Source organism: Haliotis cracherodii, unplaced genomic scaffold (assembly GCF_022045235.1).
Source record: "Haliotis cracherodii isolate W230 unplaced genomic scaffold, xgHalCrac1.p SCAF_20, whole genome shotgun sequence".
NCBI lineage: Eukaryota > Metazoa > Mollusca > Gastropoda > Lepetellida > Haliotidae > Haliotis > Haliotis cracherodii.
Window position 1 is genome coordinate 5,651,786 of NW_027266276.1, and position 17,175 is coordinate 5,668,960.

Genomic DNA, 17,175 nt, shown 5'->3' on the forward strand with positions numbered 1-17,175 from the left:
CACATCTCAAGCACTGGCATGTTTAGCTATTACAGCAGGAAGACATCAATACCAACAGGGAGCTAGACTAACATCTAGTCTCTGAAATGAACATATCTTGTAGAAAAGAATAGTTGTCAAATTATCTTCATAAAAATATAACAACAAAAAAGAGGAGCCCAGAGACTCTCTTCATCTTCAGATACTGTAGTAATCTAGACTTGCCAAACATTATAGCATGGGCTGTATTAGATATACTTGCTTCAGGGTCTGTATGACAGTGAATGAGTGAGTGAGTGTGGTTTTACGCCGCTTTTAGCAATATTGCAGCAATATCACGGCGGGGGACACCAGAAATGGGCTTCACACAAAGGGTTTTGCTATATGTTATCATTAGGACGAGTGGACTAAAACAGTTAGTTTCTATACCTGAGTATACATGAAATTTTATCAAGGATCATAAACTAAATGCCCATTGATGGCAAATCAGAAAAAATGGTTGCATTTTTCAAGTTTATGTCTTCGTCCATTCAGAGGTATTTTTACATTATATTCAAAGCAATCATAAAAAAGTATCCTTTTTCTCTCTATTAGACATGATATCGATGAAATTAAAGCCATGTTTGCAAAGAAACATTTAAGTATAAAACTGCCACATTAGTCACAAGTCCAAAGCCCAAGTCATGTAAACTATGGTTTGGTCTTGTAAGCTCAGCTGAAAATGATGCCAGCAGCCATGTTTGAACCAGTAGTCCAAAAAGTGTTTGGTACAGACTGGAGTATTATTTATGAAAACTTGACTTCATGCAATGTGACCATATTGGGAAATATACTCAAGACCACAATGGTGACTTCCATTCACTGGTGCATATGGTTTCTTAATCTACAGGAATGAATGAATGTTTATTCAAGAGTAATGGCAACAGACTTAAAACACATGAGGTTGATTGTACAAACATCTGCTTATGTAGAGATAGCACATTTATCATGATAAGTTTGCAGCACGTCAAGTCAGTCCATTCAAGATGTCGAAAACAAAAAATATGGTCTATCCAACAAATCTTCAGTATGTTCAAATATACTGTTCTGTAACGTAAAACACTTTCCAAGGAGCTCGTCAAACTACAATTGTCCAAACCAATAAACAAAATAATTGACCTAAAGCTAATTCATACCATTCCTCTACATGCAAGCACGGTTGAAGTCAATGGATGCTGATATCCAAAACTGCACGTTCTGTGTCTGTTGTTTCATCTCATTGTTGGATGGCAGAAGACCTCCAGGACCCTTCTGGGCCCTGTTCCTCAAAGCAATCTTAGCAATACCATAATCATAAGTCTATCTTAAAATATGGGACTTTCAATCACCTTAGCGCTAAGATCACTTTGAGGTCCTGAACTGAGTCCATGAATCAGGATTATCCAATTTAACTTGATCAAGATCAGTCTAAATGATACGGCCACACAACCTGCATGTGTCCTGGTCCATGACCAACCCTAACATGGAATCACCGACCCTAAACCCTTTTCGCAATTTTGTGAGTGAATAAAAATGTAAAGTCGCGTCAGCATTATGTAGGCCACATAGCGATTTCATTTCTTGAGTGATGAGAGGTTGGGGACCAAGCTAGCTCTAGGAAACAAAATACTTTAATTAACTATTATTATTCTTAAAACAGAAACATATATGATTTCAAAGATGAAACATTTGTTGAGAATTCTGCATATCCAACACAATCTGACCACAAATTGCCAAAAAAATGTCCACAAAGATGGCAACCCAAATGAGTAACAATAACATCAGTCTTGTTTGTAGTCTTCAAACCATGAATAAATAACAATTAATTGGGCATTCCACTGCCATGGGATACACAAATTATGCACCAACTGTGAGAATCTACACTGTAAGAACATGCTTTTGGAACACAACTGATATGACTCATCCGTGTAGAATACATGTTAAGCACAAGGCAGGAACATATGGGACATTCTGAGAAACTGATTAGCCACTTCAATTGCAAGGCAAAGATCATTACAATCCGAGAGAAGTTTCATCTGAACTTTAATTTCAAAGACATTCTGGTGCCAGTACTTCTGATGGTAGATAGTATGTCATCACCATGGTAACTCTGGATGAAGCTCCAATGCAATCGATGTGGGAATACATCTCAACTACTGCTGATGTGCACAGGTCATGTCATGAATTTGTAAAGCAACCACTTCCACCAGTCACTGGGAATATGTAATGAATTACTGAATGATTCTGTGATGTAGTGTTGTGTTTGAAGTTTGTGCCAACCATCTACAAGCTCAAGGGTCCAGAATCACTTTCAGTAAATTATTCTTTTAGCATAAGTGCCATCATAGTGAGTGAGTGAGTGAGTTAGTGAACATTGCTTTCTGCCGCTTTTAGCAATATTCCAGCAATATCACGGCGGGGGACACCAGAAATGGGCTTCACACATTGTACCCATGTCGGGAATCAAACCCGGGTCTTCGGTGTGACGAGCACACGCTTTAACCACCAGGCTACCCGACCGCCCAAGTGCCATCATAAGTGAGTGAGTAATGTTGTGTGTTGCTGGTCTATTCTGCAGTATTACAGATATATCATGTTGGCATGTTAATAACTGCATATGGGCCAGGTAAACAGATGATTGATGTCATCAGGGACGTTTGCATAGAACCAGCCAGGTCACACATGGCAACATCCCCATCCTCATCTTGTTAGCTCTTGGGACCTGCACTGTGCAATGTAGGGGTGGCTATTGGTGCTATTTTCACTATTGCGATTGCACTGTAATAGCAGCCCACAATATTGCAATATAGTTTCCCTCAAAGAGCATACCTCAAAAGACATTCACAAAGCGTATTCATCCAGCATGCACATAAAGAATGTAGAAAACACCTTCAAAATTCAATGTCAACTTTAAATCTCTGGCAACCTAAAACTGCTACTACAAAATCCCAACCTTTTTCTCAAATTTACAGGAATTATCGCACTATTCTTACAGGACAAAGTAATTTGCTTGCAATGCAGTTAATGATACCCCAAAGGCTTCTCAAATTTGAAAAAGGCCTACATCATCCTATCTTCAAATGTTAAAGAGACCCTGAACGTGAGTACAGTGACCCTGATGTGCTCTTAACAGTTCCAAGCATGATGAAGTGGAACTATTTCATCGAATGTTTCAAACTGTAAAGAAACTTACTTTCAAAGTTCTAATTGCTTTTGTAAGGGAAGTTTGGAGTAAATCAATCTCCACTCTTTTTTCTGTTGCTATAAAATTAAGATGTCAGTCTTGATAAATTTGGTAACTGCATGTAAGGGATTCATAATCTCGCTTTGAAAATACAAAAGGTTGGGGCTAGAATTGGTTCCACAATGTTCTGCTTTTAGGGATGATTGAAATATGATCATTCAACTACGAAACAAGTTCACCACACTATTCAGTATTACCTAACATGCATGTCATAAGATGTTTATAGCATGACACTCACCTGCAACAATGGGTTTAGCTGAAACATTGTATACATGTTCCTGGGTTACATTAGGCTTGAGGATCTTGTCAAACACGAACACTTTGTTCTGAAACAAAACAACGCAGGAATTAATTTACATAGCACATAACCATGGCAACAAGAATAAGTTCTCGGAATGATTTTGTATTATTACCTTAAATATATTCATACTCACACATTACATATACAGGTTTTGACAAATACACTGGTCTACTAGACATGATGGCAGGTTTTGACAAATACACTGGTCTACTAGACATAATGGCAGGTTTTGACAAATAGGTGGTCTACTAGACAGAATGGCAGGTTTTGACAAATACGCTGGTCTACTAGACATAATGGCAGGTTTTGACAAATACACTGGTCTACTAGACATAATGGCAGGTTTTGACAAATAGGTGGTCTACTAGACATAATGACAGGTTTTGACAAATACGCTGGTCTACAGACATGATGGCAGGTTTTGACAAATACACTGGTCTACCAGACATGATGCAAGGGTTTTACAAAAATGCTGGTCTACTAGACATCCTAGACACAATGCTAGATAAATGACAGTAATCTGAACATGAAATTGAGACCTGACTGCCAGTCAGTCAAGTGAATGTCAGTCATATTTTTTGTAGTTTACCTTTGAAAGGTGAGAAAAGGTGACACAAAGGTGTCCAAACTAAGCAATACTGTTTAAATCTGTTCTCTTGAAAATCTGTTGTGCTACGAGATAACCTGACATTTGTCAAACCTTATATATATATATTGACAGTGTTCAAATTAAGGGGGGTCCTGGGGTCCTGGAGGTTTGCCTCTATTTGAACCACGGTCTGCCAATTCTTTTGTAACTTTTAACAGGGCTATGATGAGAACCCCTGACCAATTTCCTTGCTTAATTTCAAACACTGGTTAATATCCTAAAGTGGCTTGAACAATGTTTAATATGGGTTTTGCTTCAATAAAACAATTTTTTTTACATCCAGGACCATTATTGAGAAAGTGGCCAAGTCGTCAAAAGCACCAGAATTCACTGTGCAAAATGCTGCATCCCTTGAGCACGCCAGAAACCTATGATTGTGGGTTAGAATCCTGGTTTGCAACAATTCTGTTTTAAATTTGTCAGCTCCATAACCATGTTAACATAACAATGCTCATGGGTTTTACCAGAGTGGTAAACGTTGGAGACATGCATTACTTCAGTCTTTCCTACCATATGGAGATGACACGCTGTGACATAAATGGAATTAAAAGTTGTGTTAAACCCAACTCACTCACTCCAAGACAGTATACAATGAAAACTCAGGGATTTATCTAGATCTGCTCAGGAGGCCATTTAGCCCTAAGTCTGCAGCAGATGCTTCCAGAAATTCCCATTTTGAACTACAAATTTCAAAATTCCTCAAAATTTATGAAAATAATACAGAGCTCAAGATAACTTTTTGAGCAATTGAGTTCTTACTCTAGGGTCTCTATTTTAATTGGGTTATTACATTTTTCATTTGGTAACCAGTATTTTGTCACTCATCTATTCATCACTCTATTGGGTTCTTCTAAAAATTAGTGAACATTTTAAGATTTAAAAAAAAAAGAAATAATGTTTTAGATGTATATAACTGTTCTAAATATATAGGCCTGATTCAGAAAGTAAATTGGCTCGTAATTGTGTTTCCGAAATTAGCTCCTTTGTACCCATGCTGAAAAATCTTCATTGGGTATTTACGCATGCTGTTTATATACATTTGAGTTTTTCAATAAACTGCATGCGTTTCTGTATGCAAGTTAATTGAAAGAAATCGAATAATATCACAATTTTGCAATCCTACAAACTAAAATGCATGTCTTTCTTGACAGTTTTGACAGAGGAAAGTGTATTTTTTGCTTGCAAACTTCCCCCTTCCAAAACAACCTAAAGCTTTAAATTCATCATTTATTGTTGATGTAGCTGCCCTTCCTCTTTCCTCCATGTGACAATATACACTTAACCTGGCGATGTGCCATTCATGGTGTAACCCCCATAACAGGATCAACAACATGCAGGGCTGTATAAGCCAACAGCTAACATCTTGGATGGCAAGTTTTTACTTAATCATCAATCATGTCCTACAGTCAACATGCAGTCGAGTCGGATATTATTCATGTATATCATACTGTAATATACAATAAATATACAATAAATATACAATAAATATACAATAAACATACATGGCTAAGATGCCAAAGTTGATAAGTTTGTTCCTAGTCATGTTAATTATATACATATCCAGAAGTCTTGAGTTTCGAGAGTAAAGTCCTACTTCCTAGGTTCATGTATATAGCTGATCATCTCACACGATCAATGTTAGAAATGAATGCTAGCTAGTAGTAAGTCTGTGGCAAACAAAAATGGAACATGGCTGACTAAAGCACATGCAGGTGAGGTGAAATGAGTCTTAACACGACTACCCCACTCAGACACAGTATACTGACTCCGACCCGACCAGTCCTTGTTTTAGCCCCTTAATGCCCAGCACCAGGCTGGGAAACAACAAGTTCCATATTTTAACGCCTTTTGGTATGACACAGCCGGGACCGAACCCACAACCTTCCACTCTCCGGGTGCATGCTCTACCACTAGACCACGGAGTCAATCCAAAAGCAAATACAGAGAAACATTGTTAATCTTGACTCTGTAAGTCCAGCCCCCCGTTTTCAAGGTGATTCCTCCTGGGAAATCTACATATGATCAAAGGAATATCACAATGTAACTATAATGTGTTATTTCACAAATGTGTTAATCTGGGAGACACAACTGGGAATGCCTTCCAATGTTAACCAGATTAATATCAGTCCTTGAGGCTTGCTTACCGATGTGGAGAATGAAACCCAGGTCTGTCGTAAGAAGCAAACTAACCACGACCCACAACCCTGTAATCTGATCCCTGAAAACTCCAACATGAAAACACCCATACATCAGCGTGTGATTTGGTTCAATCATGCCAACTTCACAGCATGTCAGCTTAATGCTGGAGAAAAGCCCCAAGTGATGAGGCCCAAGTGGATTTACCACTATGGCAAAATCTTCACGCACAATTATGGTCCTGACAAACCAAGGATCATAATCAGGGTGATTCTGTGATTCAAACATATCCCCAAGTGAGACAACATGGATATAATGCTTCACCAGATCACATCAGAAATCCCCTGAACCGCAGATGTACGTATTGCACAGTCCGCCCACAGTGAAGGTTACATCTCTCATCTATCTCCGGCTTCCAACTCAAGCCAATCACAACAAGCTGGCCCAGATAAAATGCGGCCAGGTGAGGAAACTTTCTAGGCTACTTATGGGGCTGACGAGGCGATGCTGTGCACACACGACTGTAAATGTGATGTATAATAAGTATGTGTATTTAACTGGTATGCATTTGTTCCATCCATAAATATACTTTAATATTAATCTGATTACAGGCTTTATCCCACACTTATCATCATTCACCTAGTCTTATCAATCTTATCAACTAATATATGTACCACATTTCACTGTCAATTAACATAAAAACTTAACACATATATTTATCATAGGACAGACATAACAAATCTTATAACTGTTTAAGCAAATTATTTGACAATTTATCAATTCAACAAATTATTCCAAGTTATATATACAGATAGAAAGTTACATGTTGAGTCCACTAGTCATAATGATAACATACAGTAAAACCCTTAATGGGAAATTTCTACTAGTCCTTAATATGATACCCTAACTATTGGGCAGTTTGGCAAGGTCTACAGGACTATCTATCGCTGTACATGGACAACAGCCTTTCCTTGTCATGATCATATGAAAGATTATTCACAAAATAAAACTTTCCATCTAATTCAACTATTAAAAGATGAAGCAAAATTTACATATCACTTTGCATGTAAACTCCATTTTGTTTTTTGTTCATTTAACTGTAAACATTTTGCAACAATTAGCATGATCAGTCGGAAGTTGATTCCAGTAAAGTGTTGGTTCGTTTTTTTATGTTCAGCTAACCACAGTCGATATCATAACAGTAAATTTATCTGAATCACGAGATATGGAAAATGTTCTTATCTGTCCACATTAAACTCCTATCACAAAGCTGCTTATATTAAGCTGCAGGCATCCACTTATAATTTCTTGCTTGACATGCTCCGTTGTTATCCCCTTAAGACATATCATTGATGACTTAACACATTACAGCCTTCATGTGACATCATCTATATCAATCTGCCCATGTCAACACTGAGTTGAAATCTAGTAATCATCCCTGAAAAACCTGCAGCTGAGACATATTTGTGTTATTCATTAGAACGAGGAACCACTGAGTACAAAAAGAGTATCACCAGTTGTTGATAACACACTAAGCATGCAATACCACCATACTTCAGAATTCAAGAACTGACCACCTCCCAATCACAACTAAGACTCATTTGTTCAACTGACGCATATCACATAGACCCTCTCTCATGATGTCCAGTGTCATAAAGTGTCCTACAGCACTTTCAAGTAGTTAATTCTAGCTGAATTTTAGCCCCATATATATCATCATCATTATTTATTACCATATGGCTGGATTCCAGAGCTATTTATGTGTTTAGTTCATTATTATCATCATCATTACCATCATTTTGACTTTCTGTGTTTGACTACAAAAAACAATGCATGCCCAGTTACAAATGGATTTGCCCTTACTTGTAAGTGAGTGAGTGAGTATGGTTTTATGCCGCTTTTAGCAATATTCCAGCAATATCACTGCGGGGGACTCCAGATATCGGCTTCACACATTGGACCCATGTCGGGAATCGAACCCGGGTCTTCGGCTTGACGAGCAAACGCTTTAACCACTAGGCTACCCGACCGCCCCACTTACTTGTAAATATCCTAAAGGTAGTCACAATGTGAACAGAGCATTATAGGTCACAAGCTCTCTACGTATCCATTACTTAAGTATACACATTAGGGCTGAAATGATAGACTTTGTCATGATACAACACATTTCTTGAGGTTGTGATACCATACTCGATATTGTACATGAAAACTTGACAAGTCTATATTCCACCAACAAAGGGATTGAAAAGAAATCCAAACAAAACTTATTTAGTAGATTTGAGTTTAGTAATGACACAGACTCTTGAAAAGTCTTGTTCATATGTGGCGTTAAACAATAAACAAACAAACATGGCATGCCATTGTTTAATTTGTTTTGAGCAGTATATTTACCCTAAATACACAGAAACAACGTCGCAATTTCCAACTACAACATTCATACCTAGACTGGAAATAGTCACCAGACTATGAAGATGACCCTTACTTGGGGATGGTCTATGAATGGAGGACACAGCTTAGCGACAAGAAGATATTCAGACATACCTGTGTATTGTCCCCATAGACAGCCTCTACCCAACCCATACACTGCACACCTACAGTGAGTACACTTCCAGTACACAAGGGTGGGCGGAGTGGGCTCAGTAAACACTATACTGTATCCTGAATGTCATCACAATGTAACACATTCTGTTTACTGTGAAATTAAATGTTGTATAATGTGATCTCATGTTTAATCCTGTCAATACAGTGCTGACAACAGTCATATTTCACACCTAGAACTATAAATGAAGAATAACAATAATATATTCAGGTTAACAATGCATTTTCATTCTCATTAACAATGATAACTATCCAATCTTAGCAGCATTAAACATGCATTCTTTAAAGTGATGACTATTGGCCTGAGTTAGTATTGCAAGTTAGCCATTAGCTGTTCATGTGTTGCAATATGTACAATATATTTTCTAATGAACCTGAATAAATAAGAACCCATACTCAGACTTTCTGCACATTTTGACAACTTCATAGTTGTCTGCCATGTTGTTGGATGTTGCTATGATCATGTAACATGCGTAATAGACACATTGTATACAGGAAGCTGGTTGTGAAGTTATACTTTTTCTATCACCATAATCAAACTTATAATTTCTGAGTTTTATAACTTCAGTACAACCTGTCACTTATGTAAACTTTGCCAACATGATTAAAATATGAATGATTTTGAAACATTATCCCTAACGTATTTTATAACATCTTCATTAGTATTTCAAATTGTTGTATATCAATAATACTGCACACTTCTATTTATTTAAAAACACTCACAACTGATTTGTCTGAAACAGAGGACCTATGATGTTTAATGCAAATTTGCTGTGGTTTTGCAATCAGACATTTTCATGATTTTATCAGTTTCTTATAGGACATTATTCTATATCATTATGAATGATGAAAAGGGTCTTTGGGACAGTTTGGTTGTGGCATTTCAACCAATCTAAATCCTTGTCTTGTGACTTTCAACTATTCACTTCTTACAACCAGCCAGTTGACAGTTCATTTCTCAATCTACAAACAACAAACCAAATGCAGCAGTAGAAATTGGTAGTAGTCCTATAGTCCTTGTCAAACTACCCAACAGTTAAGGTATCACAAGGATAAGTAGAAAATCAATCTTAAGGGTTTTTCTATATGTCATTATCATGACTAGTGGACCAAAATTCTTAGTTTCTGTAGCTGAAATGAAGGGTGACTGGGACTCAGGGAGTCTCCAAGAACCAAATATCTTCACACAAAGAATGTCTGTAACCTAAATTGGTCATCAATACCCCGGGCAGTGACCCCATTCAGAAGCATATTGAGTGATGGCGATGTATACACCCTGTTTACTGACTGTGACCAGCTGACCTCAAATCCAGTGTCATGACATCTTGTGTGTTTTCAGTCGGATACGTTTCTACTGGAGGTTATAGAAAAGAATCACCTACGTGTCCGTATCCATGCAGGACATATTTACTTGATTGCAGGTACTTTGTAGTCACAAGAACATTCAGTTATTCTGATAGTTGCTCATATGTTTATAGAATGTATACATACAAATGTTATTATGTTGTCATAAATTTGACATCTTCACACACAAAAAATTGTGATTGATATTGAACATGCTTAACCATGCTAACAGATCATGTAATTTTCATACTATTTTCCTAGGTTTAATCATTTGTTTGGCCTGTTGAAGTTGTACTGGAATAATATTCCACACAAAAATGTCGATAATTTGTCACTACCAATGGTAAAGGTCATGTAACTTACAAAGTCTTAAATAGTTACTATTATCAGACATGTGGGAATATAACAAACATACAAACTCATGTTAATGCTTTCATGCTGACAGAATAATTTAATTATTATCAACAAAATATAAGGAGTTAAACATACAAGTATATACAAGTAACAATAGGCATAAATAAATTATTAATAATAATGATTTAATTATAATCAATAAACTCACTTAATATATACTGTAAACATTCAAAACACAAAATGACCAATATATTATACCAATATAGTCAGTGATTACGTTTCAATCCGCTATGCACTATCAGTAAGTTTAATATTTCCTATCCCAGACAAAATCATTCCCCCGTCATATCACTCTGTATGTAAGATAGCTACACGATAAATCACCAAGAACAATGAGGAACAAAGCATGGTTTATTTCACAATAAAACATTGTTATATCATGACGTCATTTCTGGAGATTCAAACATGTGCTCGTAACTTGATGTGTACCCCTCATGGTTTATTTTCCCTGCAGTGTACGACAACAACTCCCACTTGTCGTTTATTTCTTAAATATATGGTACATGTATATGAACATGTTGGCATCTATGCCTGTGAATGCTGACATACCCTTGATAATAGGTGAAATTGGGTTTAACATTGCGTTCAAGATTATTGCACTTATATAGCGACGTGTGTGTGTGTGTGTGTGTGGTGTGTGTGTGTGTGTGTGTGTGTGTGTGTGTGTGTGTGTGTGTGTGTGTGTGTGTGTGTGTGTGTGTGTGTGTGTGTGTGTGTGTGTGTCTGTACTAGTCCGGACTGATGCCGATTTATAATGCTAGGCCACTGAGATACCATGGCGCAGTTTAACATGAATACCCCACTCAGACACAGTATACTGACTCTGGGCCGACCAGTCCTTGTTTTAGCCCCTTAATGCCGCGCTAGACAGGGTAACAACAAGTACCATCTTTTAACGTATTTTGGTATGACGCTGCCAGGGATCAAACCCCGAACCTTCCGCACCTCGGTGGGACGCTCTACCACCAGATCACAGAGGCAGTCCCTGGATAATAGACACACGAGATACACAAACCTTTCCTTAATGATAACCGAGCTCTGGATATGATCACAGACAACGATCATGACCTAAAATCATGACACTACAGATACTGAAATGATGCAATAGCGTGCAGCTGCTCTAACCTTGACATGGGCTCAGAGGTCATTGGAGTAATTGGTGAAATAAAATCAATGTCTTATTTCACATTAAATTCTCATCTCCCCCTCAACAAAATATTCATCACGTTCATCCAACTATGTTTTCATGCATTGTTTACAGCAACACTCACACTATCAAACAGGGTTAGAAATTAATTTGTTTTTTTCACTAGTCAGCAAGAACAAACAGCTACAGAGACGCCATCTCCCTAATGGAAAAAGTGGTAGTGGTCCTGCCTCACTTTGTCTAGTCTGTACTAGCATACCTTTGTCAATTTCAAACCCTGTCAAACAACAAGGGTGTTATTGACAGATCAATAATAGCTACAAAGTGTTTCCCACAACATTAAAATACACAAACTTGGAACATAAATAATACGAATATTACACCTCAAATATATTCATACAATTGACAAACTAATTTGTTTTTTTACCTCTGTCTTAGAATTATGACAAACATAGAAGATAAAACATGACAATTACCAGGATTAATGAAAGCCAAGAGAGTTTGAAATATATCCCAGTACTGTATCACCTAGGGTTGGCACGATACACCAACTGTGCGATCCAGTACATATCACGATACCTTACTCACGAACTGATATGCACCACGATACTTGCATGTGCTTTTATCTGTGGTGCGTAAGCCATCTTTTTCATAGACAGGATGGCCAAATACCTAGCACACTGATGATTTACAGTTGGCAGAGTATGTATGGCACAACAAATGAAAATATTTATGTTTTCACTTTTAGCTTTCACAACTGATTAGTGTTAAGTGGAACATTCGGTAAATCAAACATTTAAGGTCAGAATCGACATCTTTAACTCAGTGTGTAACTGTGACCGATACTTGTATCGAGAAGTAAAAAATTGAGATCCACCGATGCATCGATGTATCATCCCACCACTAGTATCGCCCCTATCCTTAATCAAATGATCGCTTTATTTTTCAGTCAGTGTATTGATACTGAAATTTCAAATCAATACAAGCTTAACAAATTTGCAAAACGTCATAATAATCGAGCAGATGTGGAGGAAACATTCCTACATTTTCAGTTATCTCTTTCCATTGCTCTTCCCACGAACATGAAAACATGTCATCTCATTTCCATCATAAAGCCACAGAAGCGAGTGACCTAGTTTATGCTAGAAAAGAACATTCAACTGCTCACACCCTCTCAACATAGATGTACATACCCACATAGCAAATGGGATTGTCATTGTATATCAGAGGTATTAGACAACTGCACCTTCTGTCAACATTACTTCATATTCTATTGAAGAAGAGTAGCCTGTGGGTGTTTGAGGTGCACATTTACCAAAGCTTCTACAACAACACGTTTAAAAGATAGTAATAAAACCAACAAAAGCATTAGGATGGATTTAAGATTGGCAACTATATCAACTGTTCACCAGGTCTCTTAAAAATTATATTAGGGTTGCAATGAAGGCTAGTTTTACCTACTAGATAACAAAAATAGTTACACAGAATATGGTCTTAGACCATAATGTGCACTACCGCCATGTTAGATACAGTGTGCCTCAACCACGTAAACTTAGCCAAATATGAATATGAGACCATTGCTTTTTAATGTTACTACATCTCACAGAGATCAAACACCTGCTCTCTATGAATGAACGAGGAAAAACATGAAGTCCCTGTGACATGGGAACTATATATAGACTCTTATTCTTAACATGGCCCAAACTGACAGTACTTTTTTTTAAAAAGCAGAAATATCTCTTGCAATTCTTTCAATCTACACAAACCCATTTTGACTTGAAGCTCTTGCCGTTGAGCTGAGATAAAAGCTATGTGTGCATCTGTGGTGAATTCCTGACATTTCCAGCAGGTTCTCAGCGGTAAGTCAAGGCCAGACACACGTGGTCCCACAGCACATTTCCTCCTCTGCTGCAACGCTAACAGCAGTTGAGGCAAACAACTAACATTGTACAATAAGTGTATTAATTATTACAACAAACCTTGCCAGTGCATGTGTGGAAGGGATGTGTGGGATCATGTGTGTAAAATTACATAATGTGACAGTCTGTCTGGTAGATCACTTGGTTCGAGCTATGCCAGATCCTAAGCATGAAACTGTGAAAGAGTATTAGGTCATAATACTATTCCCATGATTACTAAACTGATTAGATCATTCCTTTAAGCTTACCATAATGCTCACTAATGGAAAATATGACAGGCGCATTTTGATTTCACATGATGAAAATGTCAGCAGGGTCATCACAAAATCTAGTTTTAATGTCAAAAGAAACTAATTGGAAAGTAATGCTTACAGAAAATACTATTTCATTATCATGATTATAAAGAGATAATAAACATAATATTGATAAACTGGCAGCATGGAGTGCAGCAGTAGAAACTAATATTTTAGTCCACTAGTTCTCATAACATACAGCAAAAACCCTTAAAAATGGCAAATGTCTTCTAGTTCTTACGATACCTTAATTTGGGGCTGTTTGGCAAGGACTACAGGACTAGTGCCAATTTCTAGTGTCAGTATTGTGGTCAAACTGTCAGCACATCACAGGTTCACATAACACATGACATTGCAGCCGAATCATGCATTACAATGATTACCATGATGGAAATTTATCTATGTGTTCTGAAGTTAAATGTATGATAAACAATGAGCAAATTGCATCTGAAAAACAACCATGCTATTCCATCGAGTGAATACATAAGCTGTATCTTTATATCCGTGTTTATATCTAGCGTCTATGGTGAGAGGAACATAAGCAACGGTCAGACCGTTTTGTGTTGAAACATCCATGCTATTCAAGTACAGATACACTTGAATTCTATCCATCCTGCCATTTTATCAACAATTGTTTATTATTGATCTGCAACAGACTGCGTGCAACCAGAAGGGCTGCCATTTGCAATTTCCTTGGCAAATCAATACCATAATCAATCTACAGACTTTATCCACATTCATCTCGTGTACAACACTGAGTCACTGCACTAAGTGAAGACAAACCAGTAAAATATATAACCGGTACAAATCTCTTCTCATTATGCATAAAAATGATGAAGAATTGCGAAGTCACCTGGAGGTGTATTTATTATGATAAACATATATATGCATTAACATCAGTGTTGTGAGCATTACGTCACAGTACAGAATAAACTGTCCAAGGGTTGTCTTTGGTGAGTGACAGTTATCCTAATGTATTTAGTACACAACACATATTCAATGATAGATGTACTCACGGATACAGCTATGGAGTCGTCTGTTGGAAATTTCAAGACGAATTTGCTCCCAGCCTTCTCCTCTGCCGAGTTCAAGGGTCGTACTCGGCAAACAACTTTGATTGTTTCGTCTGCAGCCATTTTTATCTCCTTTCTGGAATAACTAGGGATACAAGAGAATGTTCGTAAATCCCGTCTTAACTATTATGACAACTATCAAAGTGAGAATAAATTATTCGCTTCGTGTTGGCGACCAACTGGATCTCTCTGATTCATTGATCATTTTGCGGGACGGAATGCCGATGGTAAAATACAGAGCCGTCTGGGTAATATCCGAACTGAATTATACCAGGCAATTCGAGAAATACCTCTGACAACTGTCACGTGTGTTTGTAAATCGTCCCGGAGCAGAATAATTGGTCAAATCATCCTCAAAGTACTGTATCACATCATCATCTTCAACACAAAGTCGCCATGTTTCCAAAGAATGCTGGGAGGATGACGTCATGGAATGACCTCTCGTGACCTCTTTATCGACGCACCTGTCAAAAAGAATGAAATGGCGCTTAATTTAAGCAGTTAACGTGATCCTTGTTACGATTTTAACGACAGTTGTCAATTTGAACAGTAAACTGTCTTTTTAATGCAAGTTATTTTCAATAGAAACATTTCAAACCGTGTCGACATCAGTAACATATAATTTTCTTTTTAATGTAGAATACATGTTCATTAAAAACTATTTTTGTTTGTGTAGGCCTACAGCTGAGACTTCCTGTGCTCGAAGATAGATTTATATATTTTGCTGTATAATAGTCATAATTCAACATAATGTGAATAAGAGAAACAACCTTACTAGACTTGCCTGTAGCACCAACATCACACATTGATGTAAACGGCCGGATAAAAAGTCAGGAGAGACACACCAAAACGACAAAAGGGACACACTCAAACGACAAAAGGGACATACCAAAACGACAAAAGGGACATACCCAAATGACTAAAGGGACATACCCAAACGACAAAAGGGACATACCCAAACGACAAAAGGGACATACTCAAACGACAAAAGGGACATACCAAAACGACAAAAGGGACATACCCAAATGACTAAAGGGACATACCCAAACGACAAAAGGGACATACCCAAACGACAAAAGGGACACACTCAAACGACAAAAGGGACATACCAAAACGACAAAAGGGACATACCCAAATGACTATAGGGACATACCCAAACGACAAAAGGGACATACCCAAACGACAAAAGGGACATACCCAAACGACAAAAGGGACATACTCAAACGACAAAAGGGACATACCAAAACGACAAAAGGGACATACCCAAATGACTAAAGGGACATACCCAAACGACAAAAGGGACACACCCAAACGACAAAAGGGACATACCCAAACGACAAAAGGGACATACCCAAACGACAAAAGGGACACACCCAAATGACTAAAGGGACATACCTAAACGACAAAAGGGACATACCCAAACGACAAAAGGGACACACCCAAACTACAAAAGGGACATACCCAAACGACAAAAGGGACACACCCAAACGACAAAAGGGACACACCCAAACGAAAAAGGGACACACCAAAACGACAAAAGGGATATACCCAAACGACAAAAGGGCCACACCCAAACGGCAAAAGGGACATACCCAAACGACAAAAGGGACATACCCAAACGACAAAAGGGACATACCCAATACCCAAACGACAAAAGGGACATACCCAAACGACAAAAGGGACACACCCAAACGACAAAAGGGACATACCAAAACGACAAAAGGGACACACCCAAACGACAAAAGGGACATACCCTAACGACAAAAGGGACATACCCAAACGACAAAAGGGACATACCCAATACCCAAACGACAAAAGGGACACACCCAAACGACAAAAGGGACATACCCAAACGACAAAAGGGACATACCCTAACGACAAAAGGGACATACCCAAACGACAAAAGGGACATACCCAGGGACACACCCAAACGACAAAAGGGACATACCCAAACGACAAAAGGGACATACCCAAACGACAAAAGGGACACACTCAAACGACAAAAGGGACATACCCAAACGACAAAAGGGACATACCTAAACAACAAAAGGGACATACCC

General features: G+C 37.9%; 1 protein-coding gene across 2 annotated transcripts in view; it reads right to left on the reverse strand.

Moving 5' to 3' along the window:
- The window catches only part of LOC139470243 (kinesin heavy chain-like), an 87,807-nt gene that overhangs the window by 68,599 nt on the left and 2,033 nt on the right, over nucleotides 1-17,175 (reverse strand). For both annotated transcript variants that reach the window (XM_071252570.1, XM_071252569.1), the window contains exons 2-4: nucleotides 15,406-15,579; nucleotides 15,059-15,200; nucleotides 3,480-3,567 (exon numbers count right to left, since the gene is read on the reverse strand). In XM_071252570.1, coding sequence (XP_071108671.1) covers nucleotides 3,480-3,567; nucleotides 15,059-15,200; nucleotides 15,406-15,579 — 404 coding nt within the window. The remainder of the gene's footprint in view (nucleotides 1-3,479; nucleotides 3,568-15,058; nucleotides 15,201-15,405; nucleotides 15,580-17,175) is intronic.